We start from the raw sequence: 16,966 nt of genomic DNA on the forward strand, positions 1-16,966 counted from the left end.
AACTATGACATTGGTTTACTCAAATACTGTTAGCATTTTAATTACAACAGTAACATTATGTCACATTTTTTTTTTATTGTAACATTATGTCACGATGTTATAATCTCATTGCCATGGATAATTTATATTAATTTGAATATATTTAATAATTTGTAAAGCTGAAGTGTTAGTGTTTTTCGAAGCAGTAACCTCAGGATAGTAATCGAATATTGATAGGGACTTAGTTAAATATCGAATAATACAAAAATCTAGATAATAAAAAATTACATGCGCTAATGACAAAGCAGAAGCTTGAAGCTTATCAATTGTTCTACAATAATTAACAATGATTTTGCATCGTCAAAACTTAGTCGTGTAGACGGTATAACGTTCAAGGTAGGAAAACTGTACGCTTCCTTAACTGCGACAATACCATAAACTATAATGTTCTACATCTCGGAGCTGAGTGGAGTTCGTGGCCTTATTGTCGTATCCCCTAGCAGTGGGGACGGAGGCGCCATCTGTGTCGAAGCTGGCGTCACTGTCAATACAATACGCACTTTGCCATCGTGGTTGACTACGGCCTTAACCCTCCTTGTTCTGGGAGGAGACTCGTGCCATGTAGTGGGCCGGTAATGGGTTGATGAAGAAGAAGAAGATGTTGATGATGAGATTTTTTTTAAGTGCGTTAACATTGAGATACATAGTGAAGAAAGTTACAATGACAAAGGATTTTCAAAAATGCGCCACTTAACTTGCGCAATTTGAGTTAACAGCGAACACTGAAGCTTGAAGCGTAAATAGAATGGGAACAAACTGGAGACTAGTTGTTATTTGTGTTAATTATCGCATAAGAGACATATCTTGCATAGTCAAAACTTAGTCGTATAGAGTACGACGGAGGCGGTTTAAAATTCAAGTTGATGCCAAACTGTATGCTTGTTAAACTGCGATAATTAAGAAGCTTGAAGCCTAGATAGAAAGGGTAAAATTTTTCAATTGTTCTAAAATAATTGTCTCAGACAAAGATCTGGCATAGACAAAACTTAGTCGTGTAGATGGTATAAAACTGAAGTTAGTTCAACTGTACGGTAGCTAAACTGCGTCAATACTTTAGACCACAGAATGAAGAACTTACAGAACCCTCATTCAGCGATTATTGTTTGCAGTGCATTGCGGCCAAAAGCAAAAACGCACCGCGCATTATTCACTTCACGGCCGCGGAATGTTGGTAGCTCACATTTTTCCCATTTTCCCCATTTAATGGTAAACGTTTAGAACAGTAGAGGTAAAATAATTACTGTCGACTGCTAAATGGAATGAAGTGACTAACCGCCTGTTCGAGAAACACTACTAAAGTTACTATGCTTCTATATTAGTCGTGTACACGGTTTCTGTATGTTCTTAATTCTGTGCCATAGACTATAAATGTTCTACATCTCGGAGCTGTGGTCCATGGCCTTATTGTCGTATCCCCTGGCCGTGGTGACGGAGGCGCCATCTGTGTCGAAGCTGGCGTCACTGTCCACTTCGACCACCCAGGGCTGCTTCTCCGCGGAGCAGAACACGCCGTAAACTATCGCGCCCAGCAAGTAGATCGCGCTGGATATAAAGAACACTATACGCCATTGTTCTGCTGTCTGGAAATAAATAAATATAAATTTTATTCGATTTATTACAGACTTAGGGTGTTAGGAATTTAATAAGTAAATAAATAAATACATAAATAAATAAATAAATATACTCGGACGATACACACATCGCCATCTAGCCCCAAAGTAAGCGTAGCTCGTGTTATGGGTACTAAGATGACTGATGAATATTTTTATAAATTATATACATAAATACTTAAAATTTACAGATAAACAAACAGACACTCAAAAACATTCATGTTCATCACACAAACATTTTCCAGTTGTGGGAATCGAACCCACGGCCTAGGAGTCAGAAAGCAGGGTCGCTGCCCACTGCGCCAGTCGGCTGTCAATTCACAATAGACTTACTTTTATGTATTATTTTATTTGTTCAACCAAAAAATTAAATTATGGGTTAGAATTACAAATTCTGTCTAGTGCCATTATCAATTATAGGTATATACAGCATCATCGTTATTGTATAGAAGCAGGCGTTACTTTGCGGAAATCCATGATATAGTAACAAAATTAAGCTTAATTTGCTATACTCCGCGAAAAGCAGGAGAATCTGTGTGGTGTAATTTATAATTTCTTCAATACCTATAATTGTTGAAGCAACAATTATTCATTGTAAAGTCAACATCTCCTGATGATGCTCCGGTTTCGGAGCGAAACGTGCGTAGAGGGTGTATTGCCGAGGATCTGTTTGGTGTGGAGTATAAGGATTGAAGAAATTATAAATTACACCACACAGATTCTCCTGTTTTTCGCGGAGTATAGCAAATTAAGCTTAATTTTGTTAATTATCGTTATTATCTCCGGTCACATTATAAAAAAATAAAAGCTGAAATAAGTATTAAACTAAAAACTATTAAAAATAATAATCTAAATATGAACTAATTACTATCTTCAGTGGGCAGCTTTCCTGTTTTCTGATTCAAAGGCCGTGGGTTCGATTTTCACAACTGAAAAATGTTTGTGTGATGAACATGAATGGTTTTCAGTGTTTGGGTGTTTATCTGTAAATTATAAGTATTTATGTATATAATTTATAAAAATATTCATCAGTCATCTTGTATCTAATACTCATCAGTCTATGTTTATCTGGATATTATAAGTATTTATGAATATTATAAATAAAAAAAATCATCAGTCATATTAATACCAGTTACACAAGCGACGCTTACTTCGGGGCTAGATGGCGATGTGTGTATAACAGTAGTAGAATTATTTATTTACATATTTGTTTTTCAAATAATTATGACTTTAAAGAGATTATTGAATGAATGAATGAACGAAGGAATGATTCTTTCGAAGATTTACCTTATCAGTGACTATAGATCCCGCAAGGGGTGGACTTATGATGCCAGGCAGTGTTGCAATCGTGTTCGAAAGTCCCATTAAAACGCTCGCGTGCGGCGGAGCGATGTCCAAATGATTTACACTGAAATTACAAATAATAAAACATTCAGTGATATAAACTTCATTTTTTTTTTAATATTATTAATAATCAGAACGGTCAAAAGCCAATAAAACTAATCAAAAAATAATATTATGAATATTAGTATTGATATATAAGTATTGTAGGATATATTATAGTATATAGTAACACAGTATTTGTAGTTGAAGCGGTGATAGCCCAGAGGGTAGTACTTCGACTTCACTTTCGGGGGACCGAGTTCGAATCCCAGCATGTACCTCCAACTTTTCTAAGTTATGTGCGTTCTAAGCAATTAAAATATCACTTGCTTCAACGGTGAAGGAAAACATCGTGAGGAAACCTGCATGCTTGAGAGTTCTCCATAATGTGTGTGAAGTCCACCAATCCGAACTGGGCCAGCGTGGTGGACTACGGCGTTAGCCCATTCTCATTGTGGGGGGAGACCGGTGCCCTGTAGTGGGCCGGTAATTTGTATATATGATGATGATGAGGATGATATAGTAACAAGTTGTGTCTGCAACATTTCTTATATAGTATGATACAGTCCGATTCAAACATTGGGAGGTTACGAACTTCGTGCGATTCGATGCGCAGAATTCAATATTTATCAGTCTCTCAGCGGGACAGCAGACAGTTGACTACAAGCGCGAAACCAAACTCGCACCTATTAGGTTACAAGAAGAAGAAAATCAAGCTCGTCCGGAGAAGTACTGCCACCATGTTTATTGCTAAATATTGGATTTCTATCCAATATTTAGAAATAAACACAGGCGTTACACTGCGGAAATCCATGATATATTATGAAAATTAAGCTGGTTATGGCTGGTATGGTTTAATTTATAATTTCTGCAATCCTTATATTCCACACTTATATCAATCCGTTAAGAATTCTTTTCAATTATTCATTTTGAAGTCTACGTCTCCTAAGAATGCTTCGGTTTCGAAGCGTAACGTGCGTAGAGGGTACATTGGCGAAGATCTGTTTGGTGTGGAGTATAAAGATTTAAAGAAATTATAAATCTCGCTGCTTGACTTGGGCCCGTAAGCTGGTAAATGCGCGACGAGAGAGCTACGAAAAGTATGCTTGGTCGAAGGGAACAGAAACATCCGTTAGTCAAGATATAAAGAGAGAGAGTTCGTGTATTACGTTAGGGGCAAGAGAGAGTGGTGCGAGCACTCATATTCTTGCTCTTTCTCTCATAGCCAGTTACGTTTCGTATATCTAAGACACAGCGAAGGCAGTTGCGTGCACTGCATACATGCACAAAAGCACTGCATACCCTAACATTGATATTACAACTCGAATAGAAGAAGAATTTGTGCCGTTTTAATTGTGCAATTTTCCTGGTATATACCCTGGTAAGAAACCCAGTGCACGCCACTGAGTGAAGGCCTATAGTCTGTATCATACTGCAGGAGCAAGAGGGTGGGAGGTGCAAGCGGATATTTTCATTCTCTTAGTTTTACATCAGTCGTGTGGTCTAAAGCACACTCGTATTTTTCACTCGTAATTAGCCATGGCCAAAGCCTTCCACCAGACCAGATAAAATTCAAAAATTATAAAATCCCAAACTCCTCCTGCCGGGAATTGAACCCGGGACCACAGTGCTCACCGTAGCGCCATGGAGGTCGTCAAAATCGGAATATTAAGGATTTGGATGAATCTGAGTAGGATTTACGTGCCCGCGACTCGACCAATTCGTTATTTTTCTAAAAGTTTTTAAGTAATTTTTTTCCGTCGTTTTCGAGGTCGTCCTTAACTACGTCCAATTATTATTCGACGAATAATATTTCAAGATGTTAATTACCTAAATCCAGACCAGGCAAATCCCCCGAGTCCAACAGCTATGGTGAGGCATATAACGCAGCCGACGATCGACGTAGCGTAGGCCGCCGCTACCATGAATATAGTCTGAAAACATATTCATTAATGCTGTTAATATAATCAGTGGCGTGCACTTCATACAGGCGCAGAAGCAATGCCTACCGTATATTTTTTAATACTTTGTCCAATCAAGGTCACAGGCCTTGCGCACTCTACTGCTATTGATGACATATTATAACATAAACATTAGGGTGGCGCAAAAAAACCGACTATTTTATTTTTTAGTCTCACGTGAAAAAATATTGGTTTTCGATGTTTTATAACCTGTCTCAAAGGACAGCTCAAAAAAAAATTTTTAAAAGGTCGCTCAGAATTTTTTAAAATTTCAAAAATCAGAAGAACAGAAGATACTGTTGGCCGTTTTTCGTGGTAAATTAAAAGCACCGTGCAAAGAATGCCAGCAGCGCGGTGCGGTGGTGAGTATCAATTCAATCAATTGCGGTCGTTTTATGCAGCAGAAAAAATATTCAGATGGGAATTAAGTATAAAGCGTTTTATATACCGGTGACGTATCCAGGAATTCATCTTCACTTTGGGAAGGCGGAGTTCGAATCTCAGAACGCACCTCAAACTTTTCCAAGTCATGCGCGTTTGGTTATAAAATGTCACATGCTTTAATGGTGAACCAAAACATCGTGTTTGTTCAACACGATGTTTCTTCTTCGCTTTGTTGAAGCAAGTGATATTTTTATTACTTTAAAACGCACATAGAGGTGAGAGCTGTTATTCGAAACTCGGCCCTGTGTGTACTTATGTACACGCGTTAGAAGTTACAGCTTCTTTTGCGTAACAAGATAAAAATCTTTTCAAAAATTTTATCTTTCGCCATATTGTACGTTTGTAGAAAAAACGACACTAATAATAGAAAAAAGGTATTGTTTGAGTTATTGAAAGTAAACCTTTTTTATAAAAACTAAAATGTTGACTATAGCTATATTCATTCAGTGTCGGTTTTCTTTGACGGTGTGCGCGCGCATCGTAAAAATTAACTCTCACCATTTTCCCCTAACGCGCCAAAAGAAGTATAACTTCAAAAATAATAAAAAATAATAATGTATAATGTAATGAATAATAATAATGTGTATTAACTTTTGATTAACGCGCAGGGCAATTTGGAAATTCATAATTTTGCTTTTTTTTTGGTCTAGTCGGACTTTAGCCGTGGCTAGTTAAATGACAAAACGTCAAGATTATACGCAAGAAAGAATCGATTAATCACTATTTAGATATATTAAGATACCTACCTTACATAAAATATTATTAAATTCTTATTTTCACGAGTAATTAACTATTAATTGTAATATATAGTAAAGTGTTTTTTAATTTTTTTAAGCATTGTTAAGAATTAAAAAAAAAAAAATTGAAAAAGAATAAATGATAGAAAAATGTGTAATAATAATGTATAATGTGATATAAGCTCACCTGGGCCAGAAAAGCACCGCAGTTGAACAGCTTCCGTATGTTAGTCCGCGACAATAGCTGCATCTGTAGCATCCAGTCGGCCATGTGACCCGCCACTTGTAGCACCACGGCCATTGCCAAGTATGGCACAGCCGACAGCCAACCGGTCGCTGATGTTTGGAACTTGAAGACATCTAATCAAAAACACACAATCACTTATTAACTTAAAAATCAGCGACATGTATGAATGAAAACATTATTGAAGTTATACTTCTTTTGACGCGTTAGGGAAAAATTATGAGAGGTAATTACGATGCGCGCGCACACCGTCACAAAAAACCGACACCCTCAAGTTAGCTATAAGGTTTGACAGTTGGCTCATTCCTGTGATTTAATTGATTCAAATGTGCAAAAATCTGAAATTTCAATGTTGAGAAAAACTTGGCTGTCCTATTATAATGGATCTATTCGTATTCCAAATTGAATTATGTTTATTTTGTCCATTTCTTTGATTATCTACACCGACCTACGTCAGTGATTATGAAGAAATATTTTTTACGATATTTAAATAAACTTTATTTAACTATCTAGTATAATAAAACTTTCAATGTATTAAATACCTTTTATCTATTGCTGGTGTCGTTTTTTTCTACAACTTTAAATGTAATTTATTTCTTTTGGTTACAATCGGGAAAGACTTCTTAATGTGCTCTCAGAGTCGCGAGAGTCCGCCAATCTTCTAACTCCGGGTTGGTACTAAGAATTATTTTATGGAAAACCCAAAACAATTACCCAATACAAAAAGCCCCGTTTCGAGGTTGGAACCAAGGTGCCCGCGATTCTTAGGTAACTAAATTGATTAAATAAAGGCATTTGTGTATCGTACCGAAAAACTAAATCTTTTGGTGGCACGTTTTTGTCTGTTCGGAGATAACTAGCCACGGCCGAAACCTCCCGTTTGATCAGTTAAGAGAAAATACAGAACTCTAAAATACCAAAATAGCTACATATAAGACCACAATCCTCAGTATCCTAGGGATGTCGACACAAAACTTAAGGGATAAAAGTTTGTATGGTAACATTTTTACATATTCCGAATTGTAAGATATTTTACCTTGCATAAAAGTAGGTAGGAAGGTCAGTAAGGTGTAAAAACCCCAATTTTCGCTGAAATGCGCCATGACAATGGCCCAGACCGGTCCGGAAGACAGCATCGCCAGCCAAGGGTGCCGAATCTGCGACCCGTCCACCGCTATAGATCCTCGAGACTCCTGTCATAATTTTTTTGTGTTAAAGTAAGCGTCATGGCGCTCGCGAAATAAATCTAGACCTAAACGGTACAACAACAATAAGCAACATACATTTTTAAGTACTTTATAGTTAAATTTATAAATTGCAAAGTATTTTTCAATCTCCATTACCTATTAGACAGTGAATAATAATCCTTACAAAAAGAGTATTTTTTTCTATCTTTCACGTACAATCCTAACTCATAAACGTAAACTACCCTCCCATAATTTAACTTACCTTAATATTTACTTTATTTCCAAATAATATTCTATAATCCTTGCCCTTTATAGAATATAATTTGGTAATAAAGTAACAATTAAGTTAAGATAAATTACGGGAGGTGAGTTTACGTTTATGAGTATGGTTCGTACGTAACATTTCGTTACGACGCATAGTTAACGCGTTAACGTGGTTAAAAAAAACAACATCTCAGTAATGGATTTAAATGAATGTTTTTTTTTGGTGACGTTACTCTTTACGTTTTTGCTATTTTAGCCGTTTAAATCGGCACAGCGAATAATGTACGCTAACGTGTTGCAATAAGGCGCTGTTTAGCTTGAGCGCTAGATGCTTTGGTATATAAAACAAAGTCTTTCCACACATCAAAGAATTTAAAACATTTATTATTTTTTTATTCCCAATCTTATATTATTGACATTACAGGAAAAAGTTATCCTAATACGACAATGCAGCATGTTATGTAAATTTTAATAATATATATAACTATAACGTATATGATAAAATCCAAATCGCTATATTTGTAAGTTCACTCAGAGTGCAACAAAATAAATCCGTCTTCTCGGCTATGTGTGTTTAGTAATCTCTTAAATAAGTATGAAATACCTGTATATATTTTAACTCAGCAGCTGTTATGTGGGGATCTTTTTCTGGCGATTCCTTAACCACCAGCCACCATACTGTAGTCCAAACTAAGCCAACAATTCCTGAAAAAAATAAACATTAAATTGCTGTTACAGATGCCGTTTATATATCACGTTAGTTGGAATACTCTTTCAAACATTGCGCGTGGAAATTTTGATATGTGAGCAGAGGGGTACCTAGAGTGATCTGGTCATAGTATAATCTCAATACCTATGTATTGAGGATATTATAACCCCTGACTGCAGATATGCAGGGAAAAAATGACGATTTTTCCTGTGGTTGACTATGCGTTGCGTATCCTGAGAGGATACTTGGACCAAGTTTTTTTTTTTTTTTAATTATATAAATATAACACATCGCCATCTAGCCCCAAAGTAAGCGTAGCTTGTGTTATGGGTACTAAGATAGCTGATGATTATTTTTTTATGATTAATATACTTACTTAAATATATATATATATATATATATATATATATATATATATATATAAACCCAGACACTGAAAAACATTCGTATTCATTACACAAAAAAAATCCAGTTGTGGGAATTAAACCCACGGCCTTTTTGCTCAGAAATGAGGGTCGCTGCCCACCAAGCCAATCGGCCGTCAAACCGCCCTGTAGTCGACCGGTAACGGGCTGATAAGGGGCCATCCATAAATTACATCAAGCGTTATTTTGTGACATTGTGTGTCAGGTGGGTAGGGTTTTAATTTTTGTGACGTCGAAACGAAATACTCAAAACATTTTCAACTCTATCGTCAAAAACATAAGATTCAATATGCATAGGACTATTAGATGATTAAGTTTTCTTTATTTAATATATAGTTTTTATGTTTTGTTAATTAGCACAGGCAGGTGACAAAAATTATATCCCCCGATTAATATATACTTGTATATGTATGTATATTATTAACGTGTCCACCTGCTAAAGCACGGTAACATGTAATAGAAGAGGTTTACCCCAGTTTATTATTACACATACGAGTATATTAACATTATATAGTACTCATACTTAAAGTATTGATAAAGCTGTGGGAGAATGTAAATTTTTATCCTTTCTCCGGGAACATAATTGTCTCCTGCCCATGTTTGACAAAGACACGAAGGTGAAAAAAAAAACGAAGTTCGTGTGACGTAATTAATGGATGTTCCCTATTTATGATGGAGCAGGCCGATGAACTCACCAAAAACGTAGAATATCCCCGGCCAGCCGGTGTAATGGGCCAACATAGAACAGATCGGCATAGACACCACGGTGCCCACATAGCTCCCGCTGAAAGCGAACGTGGCAAGACGAGCCCTCTCTTCACTAGGGGCCCAGCGCGACCAAACTGCGTGGATGCAAGGATACGTTACGCCCTAAAAGTATTACAACATTATATTACTTATTTACGTCAAAAAAAAACAAAAGTAACCGATGTTCTTAAACAAGCTCTAATAGGTGGACAATACAAACCACACGGTGGAAAGAACCCGATGGTATAAGGGATAACATCAAACGAGCTGCAGGGAACGATTGTATGACGCAAGGCAAGGAAAGAGAAACATGGAAAAGGTTGGGGGAGGCCTTTACCCGAGAAGGGGCTCGTATTTCCAAAGATAATCATAATAAAAATTACTGGCTAACCAAACTAACAATGTATATTAAGGATACTAGCTGGCCTGTGCAAATTCGTTGCACCAAATCGGTTATTACCGGAAAGGAAAAATAAAATGACATTTTCTAAAAATGAAGCTAGATCGATTTATCACCCCCAAAACCTCCTGTATACTAAATCTCATAAAAATCGTTGGAGCCGATTCCGAGATTCCAATTATATATATACAAGAATTGCTTGTTTAAAGATATAACTTAATTGTGTACTTAATAACAACATTTGTAAGTAATGTAAGAGATGTGAGAATAAAAAGGCTTTTTATTATTATTTATATTACTTATTTCAATTATAAGCTTAGGTACGAATTTATTTAACTTCGTAGCTAATTGTTAATTGACTGAGATTGATCGGAAGCTTGAGTATGAATGAATGAATGAATATACTTTTATTGCACTCCACAAAAAGTACATAAAAAGAAAAGTATAACAAAAGAAACCTATACAATTTCGCTATGAAGCGAGCATAGATTACTACGTAAGACCCCTTATAGTCCGGTTCCATTTACAAAGGAGTCCTTCGCAATCCGACAAATTACAATCCAATGACAAGATTCTATGTGTTTTAACTTATTCAAGCATTATCTACATTAACCCCTCCGTGATCATTTAAAGAAATAGGTATACTAACGGTAGCCTCACAATATATTTATAACAATATAGTATTTGTAAGACAATACATTTGTCTATATAAATAAAAAGTGGATATTAACATTCGACTTACAAGAAATAGTCATAAATTAGTGACATCTGCATATCGTCTGCTAAAAATACAGAAGTCATTTGTGGCATTGAGTATACTACGCTTTTATAATATGATTCCTAAGGTAATTTTGGACCTACCAATGCATAAGTTTAAAGAATGTGTTAAAACATATTTATTTACATAGCGAGGTTACTATACAATTGATGAATTTCATAATGACAAGGTTGCTTGGAAGCATCCGGCTCTGCTTTCATCTCTCACAAGACAGAAAAATGACTTTTAAAATGTAACATGTCAATTGTTGGTATCGGAAAAGAGCAACTGCTGAGTTTCTTGCCGGCCTCTTCTCGGTAGAATCTGCCTTCCAAACCGGTGGTGGATTCACTAGACACAGACAGACTTCACGTTTGAAAAGTGCTTATATTAGCCTGCTTGAAATAAATGAATTTTGAATTAAACGAAGATTGTAAAAAAAAAAACATTACTAATAGACGGGTTACAGGGGTATAACCAAAGGTTAAGTCGTTACGTACCTCAAAAAGACCTTCGACGACTCTCACCGCAATCAGCAATGATGTACTGGTGTGCGCTAGCGGCGGAGTGAACAGTGTCAGCAGAGATGTAGCTCCGATGCCTATCCCGAACATTCTGTTAAATAAGCGTATAAGTTTATAATTTATAAATTGTAAGGTGTTCTTCAATCGCCATCACCTAGGCAGAGAATAATAATCCTTACAGAAAGAGTATTTTTTTTATTATGACTATCTATTGCGTATAAACCCTGCCCTTTGCAGAATGTTATATTTTGGATATAAAGTAAAAATTGAGTTAAGTTAAATTACATACGGGACGGGAGTTTACGTTTATGAGTAAGGTTCGTACGTAACATTTATTTACGACGCATAGTTAACGTAGGTGACAGCGTGGGAAACATCTAGTACATTATAAATAAAACAACAACTCAGTAATGGATTTAAATGAATGTAATTATTCTTTGTGCGACGTTACTTTTTAGGTTTTCGCTATCATAGCCGAGTAAAAGCAGTAGGCACATATGATTCAGTACATTTAGCGGCCGATTACGATATACGTCATGATCATCGTCATCAACCCATTACCGGCAAACTACGGGGCAGTCTCTTCTCATTATGAGAACGGTTTAGGCTGTGGTCTACCACAATGGCCAGGTGCGGATTGGTAGACTTCAAAAGCCGTTGAGAACTATATGAAGAACTCTCAGGTATGCAGGTTTCCTCACACTGAGAGAAAATAGTACCTACTAATATTATAAATGTGAATGTAAGTTTGTTTGTTACGCTTTAATGCAAAAACTACTAAACCGATCATCACGAAACTTTGTACACATATACCAGAAGGTATTAGAAGTAATATAGGATGCTCTTTATCCCAAAATTAAGCTCAGTTCTCTTGGGAGAGCGGACGAAAGTGTTTGACAATTTTACACCAGGCTAAGCTATATTAAATACATAAAGTGCTGCCACATTTATAAGGCACATGTCTTTCGAAAAACAAAAAAAAAAGCAGACGAAGTCGCGGGCAACAGCTAGTAATAATATATTCTTTTAATTAGGGCCAAATTAAGGTTATTTTTGTCATATGGGCATATGACAAAAATAACAAAAATTAAAGCCAAAAAATACTGTGAAGATAAGCAAATATGTACAGACTACGATAAAAAAACTGTAATCGAATTAAAATTGCAAATAATTAAAAATAATATTACAATTAACTCCGAAAAGTCGGTGGTACGTGCCGGTGACCCAACTCGGTCTTCACGAAAGGCAAGCCGAAGCCTTAACCACTGGGCTATCACCGCTTATATTATGATAATAATAATTCGTAATCAATACTAATATTATTAATGCGAAGGTGTGTTTGTTTGTGTGTCCTTTCTTAACGCCCTGTCTTAGCAACATATGGACTTGATTTTTGGGAAAGTTAGTTAAAAGGTTGGAGAGTAATAGGCTACTTTTGATCCTAAAAAAATATCTAGTTCCCAACGGTGGTTTACAGGAAACTTCGTATTTTTACACCAAGTATCGTTGCGTGTGTTAATGTGAGTAGAACAAATTGCCACAGTTTGCGTGACTAACCACTTTAAAATTTTAGGAGGGTTCTCTGTATTTGGTTGACGAATAGGTGCTTTTGTTCAGTACGTGAAATGTTGGTTAAAAATAAATCATATAGAGCATTTTAAAACTATTTTAATTATAAATATGTATATGTTATGTCAATTCTTATAAATATCATTATTCAAAATTAAGTTTAAAATGCAATAATAAATACATTTTGAACAATGATATTTATAATACATAGATATCTTAATGATTTATATATTTATATTTTTTTTAATTAAACACATGAGCATTATGCTAATATGTAAGCACTTTTAGGCTCACTGCTTTATAATGTATAATATTTCAAGCCTGATATGGCAAACTGTCTTCCTTTTTAGCTCATAAGAAATACAGCTTTATATGTACACATATATGCATTATGAATATATATTTTTAAGTACAAAGGTACACAGACTGTCCATATCCTGAGAAAGCTTTTTTTTCTTCGTTTAATTACACCCTATAAATATAGAATGAAATCTACACATAGCATACTTTTTATCCCGGAAAAATTTAAGGATTCCTATGGAATTTCCCAAATTTTTTTTTTTACCTAATATTGTGTTTAGGTCTTGAATGAGTACTTCAGTGAGTTAGTGTGTGAGTGAGTCAGTGAATGAGTTATTGAGTGAGCAAGTGCATTTTTTCATCTTTTTAAATATAATATATTGATTCGATCGAGAACAGCTGGTTATAGATTTAAGATTTAATTCTCTGTGAGATAGGAATCAATTGATTTTAAATAGAACGAAATGCCGCTTTGTGCACTAACTAACCACATTTTAGTTATTTTTTTAAGAAGGAACGAACCTGTTACCTCCGATTTTAGCTGCCAGCCAACCGCCCGGAAGTTGCGTCACTAGGTAGCCGTAGAAGAATGAGCTCAGCACCCATCCCTTCGTTGTGGACGACCAGTCAAATTCTGGAACCTGGATTTTTTTTATACATATTTGTAGTTACAATATAAAAGGCTTGTAGAAGTAAAGCTTTTTGTGACAGAGTTCTCATTTGGATGTACTACTGCCAAGCAGCATGGCTGTGTTTCGGTTAGAAGGTCGTGATAGTCGGTGAATATTGGCACATGGGGCTTAACACCTACGCCTCATGTTGCAGAAAATAGGGCGGCTATCTGTAAGACGTATTCCTTGTATACCTAACTAAATGTTGCTCAGTTTACAGGTGATGGTTTCCCACTTTGACCGGTTAAATGTTACCAAAGAGAAGAAATAGTTGGAAAGGCGAAACTATGTTGCTGTGCATAACAGTCAATACTTTGGTAAAAAGCACAAGTTTCACATTTTTCCCCTCACCAATAATTCTAACTGATGAAAACACTGGCGTGTCCTAATAACTTGATCGGGCGAATTTTATCGTCACTTAAAAAAAAAACGTTATTTCCTAAATGTCCTCGGAATAAATGCTAATGTATCCATTCGATTTTTATTGAATTGTGATAAAAGATCGGTTCGTAAAACTTATCTTATGCGTATGATTTTGTTACTGACGAAGCAGATATACTTCTTTTCTAGTGTTTGCATACTCCTTGTTAATTGAGTATTAATTTAATTCATCATTTGATTACATAATGTTATTTCCTTATCAATGATTGATTATTATATATTCAACCTTTTTAGGACATTACCTCTTTCTGAAACTGGTATAGAAATTGAAAATAAACTAGTAGTAATAGAATTTTCTATGAAATTTACTGAATATGCAAACAAATCTAATGACACTTTAATAATAAGGTTTTGTTGAGATCACGCAGTTGAGGGCAATCTGCAGACTACCTGATTCTACTTCAACCAGAGGTGTCGAGTTTAGGCTATATGATTTGGTCTCGATCGATTTCTCCTTGTAAAAGTGGCCATTACTTGGTTCTAATGGCACTGTAATGTTACCTTGAACTCATACTGCACACAAAACGATCCGCGGATTACCCAAGTCTTCGACAATTTACAGTGGATGTGTGATGGGCTCATAGATTTCTCTTGATAGATAAGTTTTATGATATAAGGTCACCAGGGGACGCCGCAAGTGTTTGTTTTCGTCGTGGGTTGCTTAAAATTATATATGTATTATGCGATAACAATCTATGCGGTTCGTAAAATAAATTCGGGATAATCTTCAGGATGTCTTACAAGGGCGGTTTTATTAGCTCTAGCTATATGTTACGCTCATTCTCATTTATTACGAGGGTTCATGTTTAGACCGCCGAGTGGCGCAGTGGGCAGCGATCCTGCTTTCTTATAAACTAATAAAATAGAGCTAGTACGCTCAAACTCCCTCAAGCAGGGCTATCTAATAAAAAAAAAACCACTCAGACTGAGACTGAGTCCTGAGCATATCACGAGCGAACATACAAATTCTTCAGTACCTTTAGTAGTAGGCGTAAGTCTCAGATTTGTGTGTCTGTTAAACCTTTAAACTACTAGATCAGGGGTCCTGAATCTATTTTGTCACGTAGACCACCTTGCTTAATATTTCCTGGCTTTATATACTTAGTTGCTGACTTATCAGATATTAACCCATTCCCATTAAATTCAAAATTCAAAAATTAAGTCAAGGGGGAGTTCATCATCATTGTTTACATCCCCAATTGTATTGCTGCTGTCGAATGCACTTTGAATATATCATATTGGGACACTCACGTAAACTATAGTTCCATTCTCCAGTTCGACTTCGACGGGTTCCGTCATAGCGACCACAGCTACTGACAGGTTGACCCTCAGCGCGTACACGTTGAAGAAGCCGAAGAAGGCCAGAAGCGCCACAACCAGCCGCCTCTTCTCCCAAAACCGCCATGATGTTCTAGTGCTCCTTACCTCATTGATTCTGTCCCTGGAAAACATAATAACATAGGTGTAACGTGTATATGTGCGGAGTCTTTTTTCACTGCCCACGTCATCCGCAATAAGCTTTGCTTACGTGCCCGTACTTTCGATGAGTATACAAAGTAGTTAACTCACACTATTCTCATTACACATTTGATAATTATATTGCTTGAAACGATACTGCTCCCACGGGGGATTATCGTTCAGTGCAACGCATTTGTGTACTGAAGGATTAGATTAGTTTAAATTAAAATAATTTTAGACATTAAAACAATTGCATTATTTATTGATTTATATAACTATTTAGATAAGTAGGGTTTTTTATAACATATTACGGTTATTTCTAACATTTATACGTCCTGAACTACGCGCAAGCTTACTTTAGGGCAGCCAACAATTTGAAGACTACGAAATGTATATATATAGATTACTTTACCTCCTTCTAATATTGTTAATTATGTTTTGGGGATTATTTATTTGTCATTTATTCTAATATTCTAGGTAGTACCAAATTACCTGGTACGTATCCTATTATATCCTTTCCCTTAAATTTTCAAGGGTCGATTTTTTAAATAAGTACAGTTTGGTGTAACTTTTTTAAATAACAAACAAACCCTTTTCTAACCCTCTGGTTTCACTCTGGCAAAAACGCTTTTATTACTTTTTTATTGGGTATTCGCAAAAGGAATACCGCGGTATCTCAAACGTTACATAGCAAAGCTTTCCATGACCCACCAAAAAGGTTATATGACCTACATACATAATAAGAAACGAAATTAAAATTAACATCTTCGCATTGCCACAGTTTAGAAACTACGCAAATACAGTTGGGCAACACCCTGCGCAGGTGAAAATCGGTGACAAATCTATCCTTTAGCACACCATTAATAAAAATTTGAAGGACACCATTATAAATGCTTAGATTTCTGACCAAAAATTGAACTAGAATAAAACAGTAGGTACAACATGTCAACTACAATAAATATTATAATTAAAATAACTAATAAATAAGCACTTTTGGTTATTACCTTCATTATTCAAATTATTAATAATAATAATTTGTACACACATTTGTTGTAACAAGGACCGTTGTCATTGTGCCATTTCAAAGTAAGAAATA

At 35.7% G+C, this 16,966-nt stretch overlaps 1 protein-coding gene across 4 annotated transcripts in view; it reads right to left on the reverse strand.

The window, feature by feature from the left end:
• Positions 1-1,317: 1,317 nt before the first annotated feature.
• The window catches only part of LOC120625945 (sialin), a 44,528-nt gene continuing 28,879 nt past the window's right edge, over positions 1,318-16,966 (reverse strand). For 3 of the 4 annotated variants that reach the window (XM_039893217.1, XM_039893216.1, XM_039893218.1), the window contains exons 2-11: positions 15,664-15,853; positions 13,823-13,941; positions 11,408-11,522; positions 9,699-9,873; positions 8,474-8,574; positions 7,455-7,611; positions 6,362-6,534; positions 4,863-4,966; positions 2,937-3,057; positions 1,318-1,619 (exon numbers count right to left, since the gene is read on the reverse strand). In XM_039893217.1, the coding sequence (XP_039749151.1) occupies positions 1,413-1,619; positions 2,937-3,057; positions 4,863-4,966; positions 6,362-6,534; positions 7,455-7,611; positions 8,474-8,574; positions 9,699-9,873; positions 11,408-11,522; positions 13,823-13,941; positions 15,664-15,853 (1,462 nt within the window). In that variant the 3' untranslated portion in view covers positions 1,318-1,412. Of the gene's footprint in view, positions 1,620-2,936; positions 3,058-3,628; positions 3,719-4,862; positions 4,967-6,361; positions 6,535-7,454; positions 7,612-8,473; positions 8,575-9,698; positions 9,874-11,407; positions 11,523-13,822; positions 13,942-15,663; positions 15,854-16,966 lie in introns of those variants that run through there. The other variant, XM_039893219.1, reaches the window with a different exon arrangement.

This window comes from Pararge aegeria, chromosome 8 (assembly GCF_905163445.1).
Source record: "Pararge aegeria chromosome 8, ilParAegt1.1, whole genome shotgun sequence".
Classification (NCBI taxonomy): domain Eukaryota; kingdom Metazoa; phylum Arthropoda; class Insecta; order Lepidoptera; family Nymphalidae; genus Pararge; species Pararge aegeria.